The 27,670-nt window shown below is 40.6% G+C and overlaps 1 protein-coding gene across 4 annotated transcripts in view; it reads right to left on the bottom strand.

Moving 5' to 3' along the window:
* trps1 (trichorhinophalangeal syndrome I) overlaps positions 1–27,670 on the bottom strand; it is a 93,005-nt gene that overhangs the window by 19,541 nt on the left and 45,794 nt on the right. For all 4 annotated transcript variants that reach the window (XM_063013196.1, XM_063013188.1, XM_063013181.1 and 1 more), the window contains exon 5: positions 18,540–19,137. In XM_063013196.1, coding sequence (XP_062869266.1) covers positions 18,540–19,137 — 598 coding nt within the window. The remainder of the gene's footprint in view (positions 1–18,539; positions 19,138–27,670) is intronic.

Below are 27,670 nucleotides of genomic sequence, written 5' to 3'. Positions count from 1 at the left end.
AAGAAACATATTTAAATAATTTCTCATAGTTCGACAGGTAATGATCTATTAAGTTTACTAAAAATCATACTACTCTAATAGTGAAAATATGATTCAACAGTTTTACTATACAGCAGAGACACAACAGAGAAACTATTGAAATTTATTTTAATATTATATTACTCTGAAGGGGATGTATTTATAGACAAAGGTCTCAGCTAACCAGCCTTGTAAAACAGGTGCTTTTTTATTTAAATACTTTTTTAAAATATAAAAAATTACATTTATTCACTTTGTAGCTTGATTTTTGTCATTTATGTTATATGATCAATTTAACCAGTGTCCTTCTTTCAGTAAAGGGTTCATAACTGTTTGCATATTTATGTGTACCTGGCAATGGGATGATCAGGCAACCATCAAGAGACTACGATGTAATGGCATTAAAAAACTAATGAAAGTGGAAAAGTGTTCCTCAGGGTTCTAGCTGACCATGGCATCGCCTGGTTTAAAAAATATATGAGGACAGTTTCATATGGAAAATATCATTGAAAGTTCACTTTATGAATGATGTAATTTCTTAATCATTTAAATTAATATTATTGTGACTCTGAAAACAGAGGTACATGTACTCATTAGATACAGACCATTTGAACCTATTCTGATACAATTATTTAAAATATATGTGATTGATGAGTATACAGTGGTCCTTCTGACTTTTAAATTACTATTATTATTAACTAGATTTTAAAATGTGTTAAAGACTCTTGGTGTAGGACAAATTTTGTCTCACATCTTAAGAATCAAAAAGTCAAGTTACTAACTCTTGCAAACTCTATCCATAATTAGATTTCTGAGGGCTGCATTTACACCTTAATCACTAAATAAATGTCAAAATCTGACTTCTGGCAGTTATCTAATTCTGTGCATGTAGACACACCTTCTGAGAATAACTCTCAAGAGAACAACTTGAGCTGAAGCATATAGGCATCGTGTATTAGAGACAAAGCAGTAGATAAAGAGAGAGAAAGTGCAAACATCATACATAAAAAAGCAGAAACATGCTAAAACATGAACAGGGCTAAGAGTACAAAAGTGCTACTATAGGTGTGGCCCTAAAGGTGTGGCTCTGCTGCCCATAGGCTGTGCAGGGTTCGATTATTGAGAAGAGAGGGCAGAAAGGAACGGCTCCTGCTGCTGGAGGTGAATACAGTAGTCCAGCGCATGTGCACAAAGCCATGTATACCACCCACTTCGAACATACAACAGGTTATTTGTATTACACCGTTTATTCCAGGACATTCTCAGTGTCTAAGCTTCACGAATGAAGCAATTAACATCACTGATTGAACTTCCATATGTGCTGCCATGCAGTGAAGGGTGGAAAGCCGTGCTTGTACGTCGTCACAGACTGTCTGCCGTGGGTCCATCTTGTTGTGATTAATATAAATTTAGTAATTGCAGCAGGTACTGGCTGCAAGCTGTTAACAGACCTATACAATCGCACACATGGATTTGCCCACGTTTCAGTAAGGCTGAGATACATGTGGTAGGCAGGAGCAAAATGGACCCTACTCAGTCTGTTCATTCACACCATCGCTTTCCCAGCCATGTAATGTAAACAATCAGAAGCGGTTCTCTTTATCGCTTCCTGAAGCCTGCCTTGTTTCCAGCAAATTATTAGGATGTGGCACCAAAAAGTAAAAACTGGCAATACTGCACTTGCCACCATCCCAGCTCTGTTCGCTTTGGATTCTGCTGATGAACTGTGGAAAGAGAAGTTTTCCTCTTCTTAAACAAAGAATGAGACCTTATGACGCATAGCTGCTAGCGTCAGCATTCGTGAAAATATTTAGCCACGTACCCCTCAAACAGTACCTGGATTGTTAAAATAAACACCTCCAAATTATGTCTGATGCAAACAAAACAGAAAGACATACAATAAGTACAACTGAGAGCCTTGTGATTCGCTTCCTTCTAGTAACCATAAACCACTAAGACTAACTGTGTATTCCGCTTCTCCCGTCAAAGTGTCCATTTTGAGCCTGGAACAGTCTCTGAAATGCCTGTGAATAAATCTCTTCAGTAAATAGCTCAGAGGCCCGACTAAGCAATATTGCGAGGATCAAAGAAGTCATGTTTTCCTGTGTAAAAAGCCTAAGCCACAAGCTTGCCTGTTTGTCTAAAACAATTATGGTCCATACAGAGGTGGGTGGGTAGATTAAGGGTGGGGGGATTGGTTATCCTGACAAATAGCTACCAGATCATAGCGCTTTGGCAAAAACAGACAAGGCCAACGGGAAATACTAAGGGGGAGCGGACTTAAAACGGGGCTCCTAATTAATGACTGGTCAAGGTCTGAAGCCCATCTAATCCTAGCCAATTGCTCCCTAATTACGCAAGGTGCTGCCAATTTGCACTGTCGAGCAAATCATGACCAGCATGCATTTGTCTTTCTTCAGCGTCTGGTCACTATTTGAGCTGATCTCATTTTCACACATGGAACCAATATGCCATCCAGATGTTCATTTGCAGCCGGGCACAGAGCACAAGGACTCATCTACACGCGAATGCTCTCTCTCTCTCTTTCTCTCTCTCTCCCTCCCACCCTCATAGCTGCTGTCCAACACCATGGCCAAAGAGCCAGTACAGGAAGAATGAATCAGACAGGGATGTGGACAGAATGAATGAAAGAGGGGTTGTTAATGCTCCTGTCGGGTCAATGACTCGTAAGGCGCATATATAAAACAGCAGAGGCCACTGTGTTCAAACAAGCAAGCAATAGCGCTTTGGTCACCGAATCAAACACGTAATTCATGTAAACGTTTAAATTATGCTGCCGAGAAAAGGAGTCCTCCTTTTTTTTTTACTTTTCCAAGTCATAAATAACTCGGTTTGGGTTCTGGTTTCAGTCCCCGCTCGGATTATTAGGGCCACCTGGACTATTCTGGCAGGGCTGAAGGGGCGGGAACCCATTGTGAGTGACACACTGCATAGGCAATGGTTTCCTCATTAGCCTAAGGCATGAGATTTTATGGCATTCTGTCAATCAAAATTTTGTCTAGATGCTGCATAAAATAGATTTCAATCCTAAATAACCATTTCTTCAGGGGAAAGTGAGTAATGAGATTTCCATAAGCAGAATAAAAGCAGAGAGAACCTCTGTGCACTATTAAAATAGTTGTGAATATATATCAGAGATGTGATGTGGTTTGTTTTTCTCAGCTGTCTACACTATTTTTATATGAAAGGAATGACACACTGCATTAAAACTGAGACGGGTAAGTTGCAAGTGTTCCCCAGAAAGATGAAGGCTTACAGGCGCTTGGGGGGCACAGCGGTAAAACAAGCTGAGTTCTAATCGAAGCCCGTCTGTGGGGTGGAATTGTTAGAAAGGATTCCTTATGACTGCAGGAATAACCTCTGCTGGTTGATCAAGGGCGCCTGTACAATGAGATGAGGGATAATGGGGATTGGTTCGTGACTCTCCGTACGCAATATTGATCCCCATATGAACCTGGCTTGTGTGGACGAAAAGAAACAGCCGCCTCCGTGCACATGTTGAAAACGTTTTGCGATGGTTGTGGCTCTCCTAAGATCAGAAGTGAAAGATTGCACCAGTAGAGGCCTAAAAACAAATTGAGTAACTGGATATGACTAGATTGGGAGAAAATTGGGAGGTGATTGTACTTTGTTTACCTCAAACAAAAGTCATCAATTTAAAGACAGAATATGACAAAATCCACTTCATCTTGGAATAGAATGTTTTTCTTTGTCATATATACATACACCGATCAGCCATAACATTAAAACCACCTCCTTGTTTCTACACACACTGTCTATGTTATCAGCTCCACTGACCATATAGAAGCACTTTGTAGTTCTACAATTACTGACTGTAGTCTATCTGTTTCTCTGCATGCTTTGTTAGCCCCCTTTCATGCTGTTCTTCAATGGTCAGGACTCTTCCAGGACCACCACAGAGTAGGTGGGTGGTGGACCATTCAGAGCACTGCAGTGATACTGACATGGTGGTGGTGTGTTAGTGTGTGTTGTGCTGGTATGAGTGGATAAGACACAGCAGCGCTGCTGGAGTTTTTAAACACCTCACTGTCACTGGTGGACTGAGAACAATATATGAGCGAACGTCTCTGACTTCACATCTACAGAGTGGACCAACTAGGTAGGAGTGTCTAGTAGAGTGGACAGTGAGTGGACATGATATTTAAAAACTCCAGCAGCGCTGCTGTGTCTGATCCACTCATACCGCACAACACACACTAACACACCACCACCATGTCATTGTCACTGCAGTGCTGAGAATGATCCACCACCTAAATAATACCTGCTCTGTGGTGGTCCTGTGGGGGTCCTGACCATTGAAGAACAGAGTAAAAGCAAGTTAAAAAAGCATACAGAAAAACAGATGGACTACAGTCAGTAATTGTAGAACTACAAAGTGCTTCTATATGGTAAGTAGAGCTGAAAAAAGGACAGTGGGTGTAGAAACAAAGAGGTGGTTTTAATGTTATGGCTGATCAGTGTATACACGTGTACAGTACAATGATATTCTTCTTCAGTAAATCCCAGTTTGTAGCTGGGGTCAGAGCGCAGGGTCAGACACTGTACGGCACCCCTGGAGTCGAGAGGGTTGAGGAACTTCCTTAAGAACCCAAGAACGACTGCATGGCAAAATCGAGATTCAAACCCACAATCATTTGATTGATAGCCCAAAGCTCTACCCACTAGGCAACCACTATATTTAGCTTCATCCAACGCTACATTCAATTACAGGGCAACACGCACATTCACTTACACCTAGAAGTAATTTAGAGTAGCCATACCACCTCTTGAATGTTTTGCAGCAATGGGCTAAAACCAAATGTCATGGAAGAAACCAATGCAGATGAATAAAAAACATAAAGAATTGTTCAACAATCAAACACAGGTTTAAAGGACCCATGTTGCTGTGTGGCACTTATTGCGTATAGTAGCAATACACTGGGGAGGGCATGGTGACAGATTGATCGCACTTTAAGAAACCACACCTCAAGGTATTTGTAAATAGTTTGGCATGCTGTCTGTGAATCAGGATTTTCTCACCTCCCAAAAATATTACCGTAAGTGAACTGGCTACTGGCTACTGAGTAATGCCTCAAGGTATTTCCTTTTCTAGGGAGCACTTCTACATTCTATTGCAGCCCTAAATTCACAGTTATCCTGATCAGAATTAATCAGTTACAAAAGATTAATGAATTAATAAATGAGGTGAACTGAGGTGCTTGTGATTTGCATTTGCTACACAGTGTCACCTGATACACAATATGCTACAGAACTAAATTATGCAATACATGGCACACTGAGGAATGAATGGATGAGTTTGTAGACCACTCAGCAGGGAAATCTGCTAACAACTACAATTTGTAAGTAATATACAAGGGATCTTCAAAAAGTTTCCGCACTTTTATATTTTGGTTGGAAACGGTGAGGGTGGCAGGAGTAGTGATTGGTCGTGTCTGAGAGACTGAGAGAGAGCTTATAGTGCAGATTTAGCGCCATCTGATTTCCACCTTTTTGGACTGCTCAAAGAAGCTTTAAGGGGAAGAAGATTTTCATGTGATGATGATGTGAAAGCAGCGGTGCATCAGTGGTTAACCAAAAACATTTTTTGCTGATGACATTAAAACATTGGTACGACCCGGGAAAAATACACTGGAAGGCGACTGTGTAGAAAAGTGATTAAATTTACTTTTGAAATTCTTAATACATAGGGTTTAAAAAAGTGCGGAAACTTTTTGAAGAAGCCTCATAGTGTAGTCTATTTATTTTTAGCAAGTCTATGTGCAAAGTAAGCTGATGTCTAATAAAACCTAATTTCTAGTCTTTACTTTTTTGTGTTAGCATTTTTTAAACACAGCAATGAAATACATGCCACAACAGTTTGGGGAAGGCCCCCCTCAGTCCCTTTATGAATATGCCCTTTGCACACTGCTAATCCATACATACCAAGCTTTAATCAAACTCACATTAAATGCTCTTTGGACTAATCTGCTAGAAATTCCCACAGACACACTCCAAAACCTTAGGAGTGGAGTGTGAAAGCCAGTGTAGGGTGGAGGACTACATACTTTTAGTCATATGATGTATTTCCAGTGAAACGCCTATACACGTTATTCAGTTTCATGTAATGTTTTGCTTGGGATTAAATATAGAGAAGTCAGCATAAGGGCCTTGATAGGCATACTTTTTTATCTTTCGAAACCAGCTGTGGGTGGTATAAAAGTGGCATACCAGTCCACACATGCCTATTAAACAAACTGATTCGGAGAGCGGTGGAAAGAAAGCAGGAGAGACGGGAATACTGTACAGCCGCTACTCAGAGCGCTGAGGTTAACTGGAACCTTGTTTGATTTTGGCACACAGTCGGAGTATGGGTCTTGTTTTAATAAAGAGAGCCTGGTAACTGTACATTTCTATAAAGCACAAGGTGGGTGTGTGGGCGCCCTGTTTGCCATCTGAGCTGTTCCTGATGAGAATCGTAAAAAGATGTGCAGCAGCTGCGATGATATAAGTTCAAGACTGTACCTCCTACTAATATATGCAAACACTGTATAAACAGGCCCAACAGAGGGCCATGACTGCAGCAGAATCAGGATGTGACAGATCACACACACACACACACACACACACACACACACACAGACACACACACAGACACACACACACACACACAAATTGCCTTCTATTCATCCCCATTTTTACTTTAAACACAGTTTGACCATTACAGCTCATGAAACAACAAACTTTGCAAACGGCCTCACCATCTTTTCCATTCGACTTTCAGTGCAGAAGCCAAACCCCAGAAACAGAGCCTACACACAGTCTTTCACTCTCATACACGCACCCCACCCACCCCCGCCCAGGCTGGTCTGGCCTGGCAGGGAGGCTGCACCGGGGTGTCAGTTTGTTTCTGCAGCAGTCAAATTTCCCATCATCTCAGAGACAAAAATAAACAAGGGCGTCCTGGAAGGCGGTTGAAACGGCTCACTGTATTCCACCCCCTCAGACGGTGAGGTCATCCGCTGAACTCCTGCAGCCCACAGACTGGGGCAGGTAGTCAAAATCCTTTTTCTTTCTTCTCTCCCCCCTTTCCTTTCCTTCCTCTCTCTTGCCGTCTGTAAAATGTGACACTTTGTTTCAGAATTCAAATAAAAGCGGCGCTAGAAGCTTTTTCCATTTCCTTTCGGAGCAGTCGTGGAACTAACAAGCGCGCCTGGGTATACAAACTTAGCGAGATGCACCGAGGCGAAAACATAAACACACAGGGTATGAAAGAAAAAAAGCTAATGTACACATATACATAGGAAAGAATAATAAAGCACTGAATACGCCGGGGAATAAATAAAATAATACAGTCGCTGGTTAAAAATCCTATTTACACTGACAATTCAGTTTACTAGAAAGTGCACATCCATGAAGGAGTGCATGGTAGGGGTTTACAGCAGTGTGTTAGAAACTCCCGATATGCTAACGAGAGTAACTTTTTAATGTCATGTTAAACCCCAGAGCCACTACAGAGCAAGATGCATCTACTTAAACAGGCAGAGTGGCCAGGATAAGCTTCCAAAAGGAACAGGGAGGACATTAAACAGCAGAATTTGTTAATGACATCTGGGTGGCACAGCAGTTTATTAAGCTAGCCCACCAATACGTGTTCGAATCTCAGCAGTTTGATGATTGGCTTTCTGGAAAAGGGATGGCTGAATTCCTGTGATGGATTGGCACTCTGTCCAAAGTATTCCTGCCTTGCGCCCAGTGTTTCCCGGTGAATCTGACCCATCAGATAAGACAAGATAATCCTTTATTAGTCCCACAGAGGGAAAATTCACAGACGCTGACCAGCATAAAGTCATGATGAAAATAAAATAAAATGTCCATATGTCAGTGTTTTGTTTACCTAATAACTACACAGTTATCATAGCTTTATGAATAAAGCAAGGCGCTTGGATGGTGCAGCGGTCTATTAGGCTAGCCCACCACCACTGAGATTATTATTCGAATCTCAGCAGTGCTATTGGTATGAGAAGATTGGCTGAGAGGGGATGGCCGAAGCCCCATGATGGATTGGCACCCTGTTCAGGGTATTCCTGCCTTGCGCCCAGTGTTCCCAGTAATCCAGACATGTTTTTTTGCAGATAAAGCAGTTGATGAAAATAAAAACAAACATGAAGAACTATGAGATTTAAAGAACCATGACATTTTAAAGGTATTTATATTTACTACTAAATGTTTTATACGTTTACAACTTCGTCTAGACTGCAAAGTTCTGTTCTATGAAGCATTGCCATCCATGTGTGCAGCATTAGAATAGTATAAAATACCACAATGATGATGCACCATCTTACATAAACCAAACTGGAGTGTCAAGCAGAAACAACAACTTAGTTAATAGTTTGTATTAGCTTTCAGGTTTGTATATAATGTTCCAGACAATCAACATGTAGCTATTATAACACACAAGCCTAATCTGAAGGTGGCACAAGTGAAGCCAACTCATTGGTAGCACACATAAAAACAACTAAAAATAGGATCTCAGAACCTGTTCATTTTGATTTCTCGTCCAAATTGGCAGTGCTTGATCTATGTTGGTGGTCCAACATATTCAAACTGTTGCCTTCAAATTAAATGTAACACTGGTATATTGGTTTAAAGGAGTGTACATCTAAATAAGCACTACTAATCACTGCTTTCCACCTTGTCTGTGGTTTGTTGTGCACTGTTTTTGGGTACTGCTTGTTCTCATATTGTACTCCATGCTGCTAGGAAACTGGCAATTTCCAACAGGTCTTTACTAAAACGCACCCAGTTCCTGGCTACCTAACTGCCCACTTGTTGTTGTTCACCTACTAAATTATGAAAGTAATTGATTGTGGGCTAAAATGTGCAATTACTCCTGAATTATTTATAAAACTGCGTACATGTTACTATACAAACAAATAATCATAACTCTATTTCCTCAAAGGGCAGGTAAGCTACATATCTGCTAATGCCCAGCACTGTCTTATTGATACACTGGTACATAAACTATACAAGAGAACTGAGATATATAACAGCTTGTTAAATATACAGACATGTTAGGAGGTCACTATTAACATTTAGCTATAAAACTTCAGAAATTATCAAATCCAGCATAACAATTTAAAGCATAGAATTAGAATAAAGCTTAGTATAACCACTAAGGTCATTTTTTTCAGGAAGAGGTTCTATTTCATGTCTCCCTAGTCAGTGAACCACAATAAAGTACTATAATAAAACACCAGTGTTGCAAAAAATCTGTGTGCCAAGTCAGCTTTGAGATTCACCCTGTATCCTGTGGCTTGTGCTTTAAATGGACAGACCTTGAACAAAGCCTACAAACATCTGCTCCAACTTCCTGCTCTGGTCTGGTCTGTCCATGAGCCAATCAGGAAGATGGCAAAGGGACAGAGGCAGGTACATTTTTTGCCAGGAAGAAGGTTAGGAGATTAGAATGGCTAAACGATTTAGACATTTCTTTCAAATATTCTTGTTAATAGAAACGCATAGACTCCTTTTCATTTTCTCTACGATGAATTTTAACACTTGGTAAGAAGTAGCCCTAACTCTTGTATTATTCTGCTTTTATAGAATGGACACAAGTTTGTGGTAAACTTTTGTCAAATACAGAGGACAAAAATATATCAGGCACAAAAAATGTCTAGGTAATGGTGGTATGTATATGGAAAAACAAACCTTGGGATCAAAGCCATTATGATAGAACTATTTGGGACAAACACTACCTGCTGCACAATTATTTAAAAAAATTAAAAATGCTAATAACTGCATCTAATTGTCTTTCTGTGCCCAGTGTCCCTGTGACAGCCCGCAGAACCGCCACAACCCTGAACAGGATAAAGGCAGACAAAGGGAAATTAATTGGAGTTGTTGGGATCAGCAGCAGAAGATGACACCAAGCAGGCTAGTCTCTCACCTACAGAAGGACAGAAGCTGAGGTCTCAGGGCCAGTGACATGCACAGTGCCTGGGGACTAAGGTGGGCAGAATAGCCCTTTTTTCTCCTGGCAGCATATGGGAGCTGGCAGCCACATCAGCAGAATGAGGTGATGAAAGTTAGAAGTGCTAGGTTACTTAAGTTCAGACTCTCCGGGGAAAGGCCATCTTTTAACAGCACAGCTGGGCAGGATCACCTGGGCCACTTCACTTAGCTGGCACCAAAAGTGAGCCAACATTAGGCACCAGGTTTTCCACCACACACTGCTACTCATTCAAAATCCCATGTGCATGTGCACCTCCTTTAGGTCATTTGCCTTGCCAGTGCTCCAGGTTGAGCACACAAGTACTGCATCACAATAGCTCTTCAAACAAGCTGTGAGTTCCTAAAGCTGGAGAATCCAGACTTGACAGATCATCAGTTGAAGTGGGAGAGTATTAAGACTGGCACTGTTGCAGCTGGAGTACCTTGCATGTCTGTCATTGTCCCAAGTGGCCAGTTTCAAATAATCTCTGCCACATTCCACAAGGTAATCAAGCATTCGCCTACTGCCAGCAACAGCTGTTGTTGTTTTTGTGTTTGTTTAGAGGCCTCCATCTCCCCACTTCCTGCTCCCCGTCATCATGTTTTATTGCTAAACCTCCATCTCCTGTGCCATTCCCCAAATCTGCAGACCCGATCAGTGTCACTGTGCCACTCTCCAGCTTAAGCTATTAAGTCAGCTGTTTCTACATTAGGCCGCAAAAGCATGCTCATCAGCAATCCACTCCTTTCCACCATGGTTGTTTTCTTCTGTCTATTCTAAACAGCATACCACACATCAACCTATTGCTGGACTAACGTTTGCTGAACCGCCCAAGAAGGCGTTCTAGAACTGCATATAAAAAACTAAGAAAAAGCCAAAAAAGTCACTTTTAAAAGACTTTGCTTGTGTTCCCCTTGAGTACTGCCTACTGTGCCTTTTTTGTAGTAAGGTCTGACCTAGGCCTACATCAAGATCAGGAGGGTGGGCAAGCCCCATTTAAATAGTAATAAGAACTAAGAAATGCAGAATGGAAAGACAAATCATTGCTGGAGGTCAACACACGGGTGAAAAAATAAAAACAGAATATGCCAAAGGAATCCTGGTTAGGCTAAATTATAACTGAATAATTTATTATTAATCAACAAATTTATAAATGAAATTGATAAATCATTGCAAATTTAAATAAAGTTTTATAAATCTTTCATGTGCTAAATGTGGATTCTCCAGGGCACCAGAGCAATGCAAGAAACTGAGCCTTAAGGGCCTTGCTCAGGGGCCCAAAAGCAAATTGGTAGCGGTGGGATTTAAACCAGTGTCCGTCTGATAACTATTTAAGTACCTTAAACACTAAGCCACCATTGCTCTAGTGGCTGTCTCTAGTCATCCAGTCTAGAAAAACCCTGTCTCTAGTCATCCAGTCTAGAGAAACCCTGTCTCTAGTCATCCAGTCTAGAAAAACCCTGTCTCTAGTCATCCAGTTTAGAGAAACCCTGTCTCTAGTCATCCAGTCTAGAGAAACCCTGTCTCTAGTCATCCAGTCTAGAGAAACCCAGTCTCTAGTCATCCAGTTTAGAGAAACCCTGTCTCTAGTCATCCAGTCTAGAGAAACCCAGTCTCTAGTCATCCAGTCTAGAGGAACCCTGTCTCTAGTCATCCAGTCTAGAGGAACCCTGTCTCTAGTCATCCAGTCTAGAAAAACCCTGTCTCTAGTCATCCAGTCTAGAGAAACCCTGTCTCTAGTCATCCAGTCTAGAAAAACCCTGTCTCTAGTCATCCAGTTTAGAGAAACCCTGTCTCTAGTCATCCAGTTTAGAGAAACCCTGTCTCTAGTCATCCAGTCTAGAGAAACCCAGTCTCTAGTCATCCAGTCTAGAGGAACCCTGTCTCTAGTCATCCAGTCTAGAGGAACCCTGTCTCTAGTCATCCAGTTTAGAGAAACCCTGTCTCTAGTCATCCAGTCTAGAGAAACCCAGTCTCTAGTCATCCAGTCTAGAGGAACCCTGTCTCTAGTCATCCAGTCTAGAGGAACCCTGTCTCTAGTCATCCAGTCTAGAAAAACCCTGTCTCTAGTCATCCAGTCTAGAAAAACCCTGTCTCTAGTCATCCAGTCTAGAGGAACCCTGTCTCTAGTCATCCAGTCTAGAGGAACCCTGTCTCTAGTCATCCAGTCTAGAAAAACCCTGTCTCTAGTCATCCAGTCTAGAAAAACCCGGTCTCTAGTCATCCAGTCTAGAAAAACCCGGTCTCTAGTCATCCAGTCTAGAAAAACCCTGTCTCTAGTCATCCAGTTTAGTCACCATCTCTAGTTATTCATGTGTACAGAAATACCTTTTGTAGTTACCCCGTCTACAGACACTCTCTCTGCCTTATGTCACTGTCTCTAGTCTTTGTCTATGAGTTTTCTCTGAGGTGCATAGGTGAATATTTATTAATAATAAATAAAGGATGACATAATAAATAAATGAATGTGCTTCCTACACGTATACAGCATATTTGTTGGTTACTGTTTAGTAGGTTAATCAATAACTGTCACATTCAGCACTTTATTAAAATGCACTAAAAAAAAGCATTTCTTTAGAAAAAAGAAGGTGCTTACAAACAAAAAACAAGCAAACGTCTGGACAAACACATTAGTAAAATTTTTTCAATGAGAGACGCATAGAAAGTAATTTTCTGATAAAAAGTCAGGGGACCAAGAAAGTGCAGACTGCAGGCAGCATTGAGAATTTGTAACAAGGCTGTTATAGGTTTGCTGATTGAAGAAAATGCTGTATGAACAGCAGGCGAAGTGTTTCATCATGTACACTGTGATACTGGAAATGATCAGGTCACATGATATGAGAGACTTGGCCTTCACATATAATAAAGCTCGCAGCTTGGTTGCCATGACAAATGACAGCGTGATTCATCATTTAAGGAAACTCTTGCTTAGAAAAATTATGATTTTAACCAGAGAAGTTCTCTTTTTGCCAAATCACGATGACTAAATGTCTGAGAACCATTTACTTAATTCAATCTTAAAATATAGAAAAGGCTGTAAATTTAGAAATATACATTCCATTAGCTTAGCAGTTAAAGCAAACCATTTCCTGGGAGACCTAAAAACTCAGGAAATGAAGAGAAGCTACAGAGAGGAGAGGACATCTGGGGGAGTAATGGAATCATTGATGTGCAATACGGACTCGATAACTTCATTTTACGAAGCAGAAACAAAATAAACATTTGAAAAGAGCGCACCGAGATAGACAGAAAAGCAATAAGCAAATAGTAATGAGCATGCACACTGGCATTACAAAACATAATTAAAAGCCAACAGCCTGCTTTTCTAACGAAGAGTCCCTTAGGGATGAATAAATAAATTAAACCCTCTTTCTGGTGTTTAGTCCTCTAAGCCAGATGCTGCGTGATGGTTTGGTTACTCACTGTGTCCTTGCACTTTTTGTGTTTTGGTAGGGGGCTGCTAAAATACATATAATATAGATTAAATTTAAGAGAGGGGGACAATAATTTTTTGCAAAGGGGTGTCTGTCTGAAAAAAAAAATCATATCCAGTATTCATTATATATTTATATACTGTTTTTTATTTTATTTCATTTCATTAAGTTCCATCAACCACCTTATCCTGGTCAGGGTCGTAGAAGGTCTGGACAGGGCACCAATCCATCATAAGGCTTTGGCCATTCCCTCCTCAGACGTAGCCAATTATGTCTGTGAAGATGTCCAGTTGGCCAATAGTAATAATGATTCAATCCCGAATCTCAGTGGTGGTGGGTTTGCATAATAGAACCTGAGCACCGTATACAATGTAAAAACTACAATTACTCCAGTACTGATGCATACTAATCATAAAATTACCACTGACTAATTATGTATGCTTCATCCTAATTAAGGTAACACAAGATGCAAGGTGGAAATACAGCCTTAGCATATCACTATTCTATTACAAGCTCAGAGTACCTGGTAAAAACCACACACACATGGAAAATCCATGTTTTATGCAAAGTTTAAACTCAGGTTAACAGGACCCTGAGGCTGCAAGGCACTCACACTACCAGCAGCTCTGTCATGCTGCCCTTACCCCATATTTACTCAGTGTTTAATCCTAATTTTCTCTCGTTATTTTAGACTCAAACCTAGCAAGAATTTAAATGAGACAATTCCCAACTCTGGTGTTTTTTTAAAGGTGGGAACATGCCTAACCCCACACAGAAATCTAAAGTGGGGATCAAACATAGGACCACAAAGCTACTACTACAGCCATGCAACCTACAGCTTTTAACTGATTTTTAATATCAGCTTTGTGGCTGGAATGTGGACTAAATGCAAATAAAAATGCACCTAGGTTTTTATGGGGAGTCATATATCTGCTGGTGATACCACATTTACAATTAAATTCCTCAGTAATCTTACACCAGAGAAGCTTATTGGAGCTTTGGCTCCTGTCTGGGTTCTTCCGGTTTTTCAATAAATGGCCCCTCCCTGGTTGAGCCTGGTTTTATAAACTCTGTGGTGACTCACACGCTAAGTCATGGTAACTTCAAAAATATTGTGATGGACCTTCAATCTTTTCTGAGTCCCATTAAGCCCAAGCTGGCACAAAGAATACTTTTTATAATCTGATTCAATGTTTCCTAAAAGCTGGACCAGAGCCTCCACCCCCGCTTCAATGCGTTCATACACTCAGCGACACGCCTCAGCTAATGACTTAACCACAGAGAGCACCACACCCCGGCCTCGTGTCTGCCAGCCAGCCTCGAAAGCCATCTGGGGAGGCATGCAGCAAAGTGCCAAGGAAAGATTCCACTAGTAGACGTGTCTGCTGATCAGTCCTTACTCACTGACTCAGAATTTATTTAGTTATTCAAGTTCAAGATGCTCTTAATTGAATAAGTATACTTCAATCTGTAGACATTTTTAACAAAAAGTGGTATAGATCACGCAACTAGCGGGTATTCTTTTTTTCCTCATCTGATCACATGCACCACTGGGTATTAAGGGCCAGGGCAGATTCTCTGTATTAGCTGGTCAGATTAAAATGTGGACTAACCTCAGAGACTGGACAACGGGCATCGTTATTGCAAGTGAGGGCATTATACAATAACAATTGACATGCTCTGACCACTGTATTCGGAACATTTGTGTAATTATTACATCAGCCAGTCATGTGGCAGCAGCACAATGCTTGCAACATACAGACCAGATTCAAGAGCTTTAGTTAGTGCTCACATCAAACACCAGAGGCACTCAGGGTGGTGTAGAGATCTAGTACAGCTACCGCTGCTAGTGTCCGACTGGGTGTCTACACAGACACTATTGGCTATGTATGTGGTGGTGGGAATGTCCAAAGAAGCCAAGTGTTTTCTGGTCAAACAGGCCCTGTGGCAACCCTGACCAGGATAAAGAGGTTCTTGAAAATTTATCAATCAATAGTAAATCATTTTATGGCATAGACTAATTTCATGGAATATTTATTCACTGCAGCTTCAACAGTTTATACAGTTTATACAGAATAAATCACCCAAAAAATCATCCAGTGAGTGGCAGCTCTGCTAATAGAATGCCTTATTGATGCAAAAGAAACACTATAGTAAACTCTCTTTAAAACCTGGTTAAGTAATAATAAGTATCATGCATGCAGTCACATGATACATGGCTAAACTGCTTTTGCACTGACTATGCTATTTTTTTTTTCTGATGGAGTAAAGCATTTTTCTGATGTTTGGTCTAAGAACCTACCTTAGACCAAACAGCACACAGATTCCCCACTTTGCTGACCTGACTGAACCTACCTGATTTTTCCATATCCAGAGCTCCATATCCATATCCATATTTCCATATCCAAAATGCAATTTTTTTAAAAATATTAATTGTTTAAGCTTGTCGTGTAGTGGTCAACATAGTGCAAAAGGCTTGTTATGTGAATGCAGCCCCATAACGCCCCCCGCATCAAACATTGAGGCAGATAGGTTGCAACAGCAAAAGACCACATCAGGTTTCAGTTTACAGGTTTTAATTTATGAAAACTAGGAAATGTTGACTAGTCTGATGAATCTCGCAGCATTTTTGCTGCAACATGCAAACAAAATGGTCAAAATTTGGTGTGAATGGCATAAATCCAACGGCTTTGTGTCAAGAGTTGTGAACGGTGGTGTAATTCTGTGAGAAACTTTACATTTAAATGATTTATTAGCAGATAAATCTTTCCACTCACTACTACCTTGCAGCAAGTGTATGCACATACAAACCAGCCCACAAAACCAATTCACTATGAGCCACAGCTCCCATTTTCATTTCTGACATGCCAAAACAGGGACGTGTGCTGCTTTTTGTTACTGCTTGAGCTAAAAAAGAAGGCAGCATATTTATTTGTATGTTGACTGCTCTCAGGTTACCTATCTCAGTTAGAAGCACCAAACATTTGAGGGCAAGAGTGAGCAACAAAAGAACCTCTGCAAACAACTGACCTCACTGAAAACCGAAAAGGAAAACACACACACACACACACACACATACAGTGTATCACAAAAGTGAGTACACCCCTCACATTTCTGCAGATATTTAAGTATATCTTTTCATGGGACAACACTGACAAAATGACACTTTGACACAATGAAAAGTAGTCTGTGTGCAGCTTATATAACAGTGTAAATTTATTCTTCCCTCAAAATAACTCAATATACAGCCATTAATGTCTAAACCACCGGCAACAAAAGTGAGTACACCCCTAAGAGACTACACCCCTAAATGTCCAAATTGAGCACTGCTTGTCATTTTCCCTCCAAAATGTCATGTGATTTGTTAGTGTTACTAGGTCTCAGGTGTGCATAGGGAGCAGTTTAGTAGTACAGCTCTCACACTCTCTCATACTGGTCACTGAAAGTTCCAACATGGCACCTCATGGCAAAGAACTCTCTGAGGATCTTAAAAGACGAATTGTTGCGCTACATGAAGATGGCCAAGGCTACAAGAAGATTGCCAACACCCTGAAACTAAGCTGCAGCACAGTGGCCAAGATCATCCAGCGTTTTAAAAGAGCAGGGTCCTTTCAGAACAGACCTCGCGTTGGTCGTCCAAAGAAGCTGAGTGCACGTGCTCAGCGTCACATCCAACTGCTGTCTTTGAAAGATAGGCGCAGGAGTGCTGTCAGCATTGCTGCAGAGATTGAAAAGGTGGGGGGTCAGCCTGTCAGTGCTCAGACCATACGCCGCACACTACATCAAATTGGTCTGCATGGCTGTCACCCCAGAAGGAAGCCTCTTCTGAAGTCTCTACACAAGAAAGCCCGCAAACAGTTTGCTGAAGACATGTCAACAAAGGACATGGATTACTGGAACCATGTCCTATGGTCTGATGAGACCAAGATTAATTTGTTTGGTTCAGATGGTCTCAAGCATGTGTGGCGGCAATCAGGTGAGGAGTACAAAGATAAGTGTGTCATGCCTACAGTCAAGCATGGTGGTGGGAATGCCATGGTCTGGGGCTGCATGAGTGCAGCAGGTGTTGGGGAGTTACATTTCATTGAGGGACACATGAACTCCAATATGTACTGTGAAATACTGAAGCAGAGCATGATCCCCTCCCTCCGGAAACTGGGTCGCAGGGCAGTGTTCCAGCATGATAATGACCCCAAACACACCTCTAAGACGACCACTGCTTTATTGAAGAGGCTGAGGGTAAAGGTGATGGACTGGCCAAGCATGTCTCCAGACCTAAACCCAATAGAACATCTTTGGGGCATCCTCAAGCGGAAGGTGGAGGAGCGCAAAGTCTCGAATATCCGCCAGCTCCGTGATGTCGTCATGGAGGAGTGGAAAAGCATTCCAGTGGCAACCTGTGAAGCTCTGATAAACTCCATGCCCAGGAGAGTTAAGGCAGTTCTGGGAAATAATGGTGGCCACACAAAATATTGACACTTCAGGAACTTTCACTAAGGGGTGTACTCACTTTTGTTGCCGGTGGTTTAGACATTAATGGCTGTATATTGAGTTATTTTGAGGGAAGAATAAATTTACACTGTTATATAAGCTGCACACAGACTACTTTTCATTGTGTCAAAGTGTCATTTTGTCAGTGTTGTCCCATGAAAAGATATACTTAAATATCTGCAGAAATGTGAGGGGTGTACTCACTTTTGTGATACACTGTACATACACAAGATATAGGAGAATGAGAGAACAAGAGAGAGAGAGAACAAGAGAGAGAGAGAGAGAGAGAGAGAGAGAGAGAGAGAGAGAGAGAGCAGGCTTGGGATCTACAAAACTTAAGCCAGGACTTCAGGGCAAGAACTGGAGAGTAATAATTGATTGCTACTCTACAGCATGTTTCACATCAACGTTTCTTAACCTAACCAAAAATTCCAGTGGTCGCATGCCAGTAACATTGCACAGATTTATGGTCAGTAAAGTTAATGCTCAAATGCTTGGAAATAACTGCCAATTTTAAAAAGTAAAGAAAAAAGGTAAGACAGTGTGGTGCTCAAAGGACAGATAGATACTAAAGAGGAACTTACCCGCAGGAGTGACTGGGACTCCTCCTTGGAACTCTTGCCTTCTGTAGAACCAGGGTACTGCTGCCCTGGCTTCTCAACTGGCGTGCCCACTTGTGTCCCCTGAAGATAGCCCTTGGCATCAGTGCTCAGGCTGAACACCAGCCCTGGCGAGTCTCTCAGCATGGTGGCACCTTTCTGCTGCTGCTCCTGTGGCCCTGACGAGGCACTCAGCCCCAGTGGAGCATGAGGGAATGGAGAGGGACTTCCCCTCAGCACCTCTGCCACTCGCTCCTTGGGTACCCAAAGCATGCCCTGGACCTGCTGCTCTGTCCCTGCTCGAGCCCCAGACCAGGCCTTTTCCTTCTCTTTGTCGTCAGGGGTCTCCGTCTTGACGACCTCTGCCGGTCTAGCTTCCGGGGGAACCAGACTGTAGATCTTCAAGTCACCTTTACTCTCTTCCTTAATGCGAAGGGTGGAAGGGGCAGAACAGCCATTACTGGGGGTGGTTCTCGGATCAACAGAGTCCTGGCAGTGCACCGAGTTGAAGTGGTCCAACAGGGCCGTGGTGTCGGCAGCTGTGAAGCTGCAATGGCGACACCGACAGCAACCATGAACCCTCCTGCACAGGAAAGAAGAAAGGATGTTTGTGAATGAAGGCAGCTTAATCATGAGTAAAAGCTTAAGCCCCTTAGACACTAAAAATCCAGGTAATTATCGGGTTGCCAGGTCTCTCCAATGAGACTGATTGCACACAGATTCCAAGCACAAAGTATCTAGTGTCTAATGAATCCTCTGTATTTTGAAGGTAGGAGAAAATTTTCCACAGGCAATAACTGGAGAAGAGGATCAAACCAAGGTTCTTAGGACTCTACCAAGCTAGCTCACAGACTGCTTGTTTTAATACAGTCAGTAAATTATTACTGACTATAAAACAGGCTGTAAAATGTACCTGGTTAAAAAATGTCCTGTCATCTGGTGTGTTGGTAAATATTCTCTCATGAAAAACAGGTATGTGTATAATGCTTATTCTAAAGTATAGATACACTCCAAACAACCCTCTTTTATGTTGCTAAACCAAATGTTAAGTTTAACATAAGTTGAACATAAAAAGGACGTTTTCTAGTACAAAACTGATTTTCATGTTACAACCATGCAGTCTAATTATTCTCAAGCATAATTCAGCCAAAGGCGTTAGTCTTTACAAATGTCCTAACATGTCTGGAAAATACATGTGTAAAAAAAAAAAGACTATTATTTTTCTTGTCTCTTCACTGAGCTAAGATTTTCATTTAAAAGGGCTCATCAAGTGTCGACACGTAATTAACTCAGAAATTAACCAAGTAAACTGCAATCAGTCTACCAAGGATTTTGACCTTGGTGACACCTAGCCCTTGTCTTTCAGACCAGCTCAAACTATTGTGATTGGATCCACAATAAATCTGCATGAGGTAGAAGTGTGTGAAATGAAATGTGTAGGTATTTTCAATGTGGTGGTTTTAGCATAAACAAAAACTCACTCTTTTACCCTGCACATACTTAGTCATTCCAGAGAAACAACCACCAGGGAAGCAAAGTAAATGATCTGTCATTTGTGTTGTTGATTATGTTTAGCTTTGAGTCCTGCCTGAATTACTCTAATGCACTATAAGTAGCGCTTGGTCAGCTCTTTTCACCTGCATAATGATTCTTTGTTCTATTTCATTTTGATAGAGAGAGAACTGCAACAAGAGCCAGAGAGAGAGAGAGAGAGAGAGAGAGAGAGAGAGAGAGAGAGAGAGAGAGAGAGAGCTATCATTTACCACATAGCTAAAGTAAATGAACAGTGCTGAACTTTAAGTAAATGAGTGTAATATTACTCCAGAATTTACAATGACTTTCTCTGAGCCTGGCTTTCCTGTCTTTCATCGATCGCTGCATGCCAATACAACTAAATTCTCATCTAAATTCAGCAAACAAACAAACCGGAAAAAAAATCAAACCTGGCTTGCAGAGTGTTATTTATTTTATAATCATCAATATGTACAGATGGACTCTTGCCACTAATCAATATCTTTAAGTTTTGAATTTGAAAGCACAGCAGTGAAGAACTGAAGTTCAATGAAAGATTTTTTTAAGGAGAAATTCCTGGAGACAACCTTATATATAGAGAGACTTACTGCCTGACATCCTCAGCTTAAAGGAAAAAAAAAGAAGGTTGCGCAGCGGTAACCAGTTTGGACCACTACCAGTTTGGATCTCCTGCAGTGCTATCAGCAAAACAGATATATTTGGCTATTTCTTGGTTCCTGTCCAGGTTGTGTTACCGCATTGCGGGCAACGATTCTGGGAAAATCAGACCTACCACGAGCCTGGCCAAGGTACAGTTGGGGTGAAACATGAAAATGTAATAATAAAAAACATAAAAAATATGGTTTTGTGCTCCTGAGTTTTAATACCTACTAATACCAAAGTCATCAGTGTCCGAACAACCAAGAGAACATGAATGGTCCAGCAAGATAGGTCTAGATAGAAAGTATGATCTTTTTGCCAATATCAGAAACAGTCTATCCTTTACATCAGAGGTCACTAACAGGCGGACCGCGGTCCGGGTCCGGACCCAGAAGCTGTCCCATACGGACCCGGACCTACAGCCAAAACATAAAGTTAGGATTTGAAACCTGACGGAGCGCTTCTATTTTAACCGGCGCAGCTTCTGTACCATTTACGGTAGCGGTTTAGTGGATGAGAAAACGCACAGACACCAGAGATCACGTGACACCACTCAGCCAATCAAGTCTGTGCATTCCAGTCGGTAAACACCGCAACTCTACAGATGAGAGAGTTAGAGGCGAGTTACATGTGAAAAGACGGTGGAAAGAAAAAGAAAGATAGCGAACGTAGAACAAACGAAGGGAGAGATACAGACGACTGTGCAGGAGAAAGTTGAGAAAAGACGAGTGAGACAGGAGACAAATGACGCTCTCCAAAAAAGAAACGTGTACAGCAAAAATACAGCATTTAATCCGTGATGGAGAGACTCATCTCTGTTCTTACTTCCCACTGGAGCACAATTTATTTTTATTTTCTCCTAATTTGATAAGAGAAAGGTTTGATAAGGTGGGGTGGTCCGTGTCCTCTCTGTGTGGAGTTTGCATGTTCTCCCCGTGTCTGCATGGGTTTCCTCCCACAGTACAAAGACGTGCAAGTGAGGTGAATTGGAGACACTGAATTGTCCATGACTGTGTTGGATATAAACTTGTGAACTGATGAGTCTTGTGTAATGAATAATTACCGTTCCTGTCATGATGTAACCAAAGTGTAAAACATGACGTTATAATCCTAATAAACAGACATTTGATTTGACAGTCAGTTATTGATTACATGCAGATGTTGATACAACTACTAGGCTACTTATATATAATATATATCAATATATATATTATATATTATGCAATGATAGCTCAGTGGTTAAGGTACTGGACTAATAAACAGAAGGTTGCCGGTTCAAGCCCCACCACCACCAAGTTGCCACTGTTGGGTCCCTGAGTAAGGCCCTTAACACTCAGTTGCTCATTGTGCAAGTCGCTTTGGATAAAAGTGTCCGCTAAATGCTATATATATATATATACTGTATATATAGTTAAACATTCCGGACCTTTGTTTCAAGAAATTTTCTCTAACTGGACCTCTTCAAATTTTAGTTGAATACCCCTGCTTTACATCCTTCAGTGTGATTCCAACTGGGAAGCATGAGCTGCAGTTTAAAAAGCCAGTCTAATTCTTTTTTACCCTTCAATTCATATTTTATAGTACCACTAAGTTAAATTATACAGTACCCTGGTCAAATACATAAAACGCATATCACAACGTTTTTAAATACAAAGCACAAACACAAATGACCCTGAACACTATCATCAAAGTTGTATCCCTGAACATATCTGCAAGAGTTGACTTATCATAGTTCTTTTTATGGCTGATGTTGGCATTGCACCCAAAATCTGTCTGCCTGCATGAAGTATCTTGAGGTCTAATTTAGCACTTGGCCTGGGCAGCTTTGAAGTAGTTTGGAACGTCTACCACCAACCAGCTTAATCAGTCAGAGTAGAGAGGCAACTGAGGGCAAGAATTAAATACAACAAGGAATAATTGCTATGTGGCACTGATTCATTCAGCACTGATTTGAGGATCTAAGCTTTAGGAATGTCAATCAATTCTCTATACCAATCAAACACATATTCCCTTATGGGAGTGCTTCCTCTTTATTATATTTACTCATATTAACCCTGTGAAGTGTAAAAGCTCCATGCAGCACCCATCGTAAAAGGACCCAGTGTGAACAAACATAAGAAATACAAAAGATACAGAAGAAGAGATAAAGAGAGTAAATACTAATCCATCACAAAGATTTTTTAGGTAGTTAACAAAAGCCAAAGCAGGCCAGGACTACAGTCTTAGTGCTCACTAGGCAACATCAGGCCCAAAAGACCTACTCAGACAGACAGAGAGAGAGAGCGCGATAGAGATGAGGCAGAGATTCTTCCTCATTTTGTGAATATGATTGATGTGATTGAGCCTGACTAAACAGGAAGAAGTGACAGCTGAGATCGGTTATCCAATAATCTGCCTCTTATAGTCGGACACAGTGTAGGACAGAAAATGAGAGGAAAGAGGGGGTGGAAAACGAAAAAGCTAAACAGCCTATGCACGTCAACCCTGCTCAGCACTAAATGAGGGACAGGCAGGAAAACTGCTTTTCATCAGTGCTGCTGTCCACCCTTCCCAGCATGCCTGGTAAAAATGGGTTCTTATTAGACACAGAGTGGCAGAGGCAAATCAAATGCTTCATTTTACAGAACCATACAGCAATGTTTACACAACCCCTGCATACACCTCCACATGAGGTACAATTTGGGGAGAGAGGAACCAGGGTCATTATAGTCAAGTAAAATGATAAAAAAAATCATAAACCACAGTGCTGCTGAATCCTCAAAAATAAAAAAAAGACTTTCTTTCCATTTCTAGAATTTGAAGATTATAGGGGGATTATTCATTTTTAAACATGGTTAACACATTTTCACATAAGTGTTTAAGTGACGCAGCCAGAAAATACATATATGCGGTTCATTGTCAGCAGTGTTATTGGCTGGTCGTTTACATAGTGGGTGTTGCGATACCTTTCCTAAGAGAACCACCCTGGATGAACAAGTTGCCTAAGACAGCCCTTTCTGGAACGTATGGATACACACTGAAGTGCAGGCTGCACCAGTTGGTGGGGTGGTGTGCTGCTAGTGCTTTGCCATCCCCGGCTTGTCCTGGGTTTCCTTTTCTTTAGTCTTTTCCAAGAACTTGGTCGTCACAGGCGGCTGAAGCAGCTTGCCATTATGTGACAACCAGTTTTCATTTCTGCACTAACCCTTTTCTAGCCACTTTCACTTTGTGGGCTGCTGATGTTTCTGTTATTTTGACCACTGCTTTTATTATCCATTTATCTTTTTTGCTTGTGGCTTTTTGACCACAGTATTGTACAAATTGGGTTCATTTTCAGTTATTGCAAGTATAGGGCTATACCTAGTGCAAAATTTTTGTAATTAAAAAAATGCTTGATTGGTATTTGGTGTGCCAAGTAAACATTCCCCACACAATTACATCACCAGCAGTCTGAGCTTTTGACATAAAGGCTTTGTGACCATTTATTCATGTTGATTATGCCAAATTCTGTTCCTAGCATCTGCATTTGATTCATGCAGTAAATAAAACAAATTAAAACTAACACAAAATCTGCCAAAACACAAAAGGTAAAAGGTAAAAATACAACATTATTATTATTATTGTAAATAATAATAATAATAACTTACAAATTTGATAAAAATATATAGAAACTATATCAACACAGTTATCAAACATCTGGCTTTCTGCACAAGCACATGTACGCATGCTTATACAGAATGGACACACACTTATACAAATAGTAACTGTAAAACACATATAAACACACATTTACACATAAATCTGAGACAAAAGACAGATGTTCACCATATGCACATGCTTTCCTAACACACATGACTTGCCTCTAGCCTGGGAACCATTCACAAATGTGAACCAAATAGGTTATTCATTACTGTTTTTTCTTTTAATGCAAGATATCAGCTGCCATCACTCACAGCCTTAATACAAATACAACTTCATAAAAGCAACAGGTTAAAAAACCTGGGTATGCTGCTCACAATCCTATAAGCAATTTTAAAGGCATTATAACACTGAGCTATGAGTGTAGACCTTGCTGGTGTCCCAGTATGTCTTTTTCCCTTCTTTAAACTTATGGAATCAGACAGTTATGAAAAGCACAGTTAGCTAAACCCCACTGACAACTGTGACAAGGAACACTAACTTCTTCTCAGACTCGATTGCTCAATGAGCCTGTTGAGGCTTCAAGACTGGAAGCACTATTTGACCACTTTAAAGGTGACCAGTACAGACCAGTCTGTACTTATTATAGGCAATCAAGACATGTTTGTATGAGCAGGTGACTAAAAAACATACATTAGAAAACTATTTATGTGAAACTATAATGTGAAAATGAAATGTTTATATGCATTATATTAATTCTAATGCTAAGTTAGAACACTACACAACTTTCAAAGTGTTCAGATCGCTCTACAGTTCACATTACACAACTTGATCTCTTGTAATCAGGAGTCTTTTAAGTCATTGTTTTCACACTACACATATGATTGGCAATAAGGGGTCACACACTACACAATCTTTCAACAGGAGGAATCACAGATGAGTCTGTTTTTGTCAAGAAAACACACGCCAGGTTTTTTCCTTCTAAAAATGAACGTCAGCAAGAAGCGAGTGATCGAAATACTGTATGTAGCGAAAAAGAAAAGAATCTGGGTGAATCATGGCCAGCAGAGATCATCTGTTCTTAGTATCGTTGGTATTATGGATTCCATTAACGATAAGGTCACAAATACTGTAAAACTTGTGTGTATGCCGATGTATTCTGATTGAAACAATTTTTCTGTAGCAAACATCAGGGCAAAAAGTGTAAACTAGGCATAAATCATTTACAAAAAGATTCTTAATTATTTGATAGAAAAAATTATTATTGATTGATTTATATGTGAATGTCAGTCAGTTACAACCCATCATCAAAATAGCCTATAAGGAAAGTGATTCTTTCTGGTATTATTTGTTTTATACGTCTGCATTTAAAGTTCTTCTCTCTGTGCTGATGTATGTGGTATGTCTTGCTCTGGGTGAAGTGGGCAAAGGCTGGAGGAGGCTGCAACATGAGTATCACGTTCATGTTTGTGGTGGGTGGTTAAAGGCGTGGAGATCAGTGGGTGGCTCATTGCTCATAAATTTAAGCCTACAGAAGAACACACTCACTTTGCACTAAACCTGCCATTCATATGCATGTACTGGGCTGTAATATACCACCAGTGATACATCAGAATGCATGCACAAACACAGAAGCGGAAAGCTTTTACACCCACTCACTCTGTACATTAAAAATCAACAAGTTTATGCTCACACCATACAGTGTGAGGTGAGGAGTGGGCCAGTTCCAAAGAGGCTGTAAAGGTCTTATTCCTCTCACCCTGCTAGAGGCTCGAATACAAACGGAGCCTTATTCAGCATGCCCACTTATACCAGCTGGAAACACAGATACTGCACTCAGCCCAGCATGGCACTGCAGCCACCTGGAATAACCAGCCGTAGAGACACACAAGCACCTCATACACACACTCTGTGACGTAAATGTGGGGTACGGGTGTTCTTCCTGTATGTACACTGATAACAAGCTGAAACAACATCAGTATTTGCCGCAAACATTCAGACAGACCCTTTTGTGAATCGTTAAGCAAGAGATCCATTAAACTAGGTGTGTCAGGTTTATACCATTTAGCTGACAGTTGTGTCATACAAATAACCACACTAAAAAGTTTATTGACTTTTTTGTTGCCATGGCATGAATTATATTATACAACCCTAATAATGATTTGTATGTTCTGTTTGATCTGTTAAAAAGCATTTGCAATGAGGAATGATACTTATTTTCTCAATGAAACCATTTTATTTTGTTTTCTTTTTCATGAACCATTTTATACCCCCATACCATGACAGACACTGGCTTTTGAACTTTGCAGAGGTAATAATTGAGATTGGTCTGGAGAACATAATGCCTATTAAATCAAAAAACAATTTAAAAGATGGACTTTTTAGACCTGAGCACACATTTCCACTTTGCATCAGTCCATCCAAGATGACTTGAGCCCAGAGAATTTGGCAGTGTTTCTGGATGTTGTTGACATATGGCCTCCACTTTGCATATAAGAGACTCAACTTGCATTTGTGGATGCAGTGACAAATTGTCAGCGGTGCTGTCTGAGGGATCAAGGGTCACAAGTATTCTATAATGTCTTATAGCCTTTCCCTTTGTGTGCAGAGATTTATTGTAGTGCTGTAATGAATTCCCTAAATTCCCTGCCAGTATGTGTTAGAAGCTGTTTATCCATGCAGTTCTTTTTGCAAACTTTAATCCATCCTTGCTCGTAAAAAACTGGGCCACTGGTTTTAGACATTTCATAGCATTCCTAGTCTTAATTTACAATGTCCCAAGTTTTTAGAATGTGTTCGTATATTTTTTATGTAATCTACTCTTTTTTGTTTGCTTATAGTTTTTTTGTATTACATTACATTAGATAATATTTACTTATTTTCATTAACAACTTTGTTCGTGTCAAGGTTGCAGTGGGTCCAGCACTACCCGGAAACAACGGGCACAACGCATACATTCAAGACTCGAAGAAAACACCTACATGGACATAAGGAGAACATGCTAAACTTTTCACAGACAATGACCAGGCACTAGGATTTAACCCAGAGCCTTAGGAACTATGTTGCTGTGTGGCACAAATTAATGTTATATAATATATACTAGTTCAGACATGATTATCCAGTTCATTGTTAAGCACTTTAAAGATTACATATGAGAAATAGTAAAAAAAAAAAAGCTATTTAATTGTTAGGAGAAGATGGTTAGATGGTTTAATAAAAGGTAAGCCTTAAAATCTTACTACATTAAAAATATATAAACAGTTTATGAAAAAGTATTATATTTCAAAAAAGCAACTCTGTCACAAACTTTAGTTTAAGTAGATAGG

Source organism: Trichomycterus rosablanca, chromosome 2, assembly GCF_030014385.1.
Source record: "Trichomycterus rosablanca isolate fTriRos1 chromosome 2, fTriRos1.hap1, whole genome shotgun sequence".
In the NCBI taxonomy this organism is placed as follows: Eukaryota; Metazoa; Chordata; class Actinopteri; order Siluriformes; family Trichomycteridae; genus Trichomycterus; species Trichomycterus rosablanca.
The sequence above is the reverse complement of the archived record's forward strand: the minus strand, read 5'-3'. Positions and strand labels throughout refer to the sequence as shown.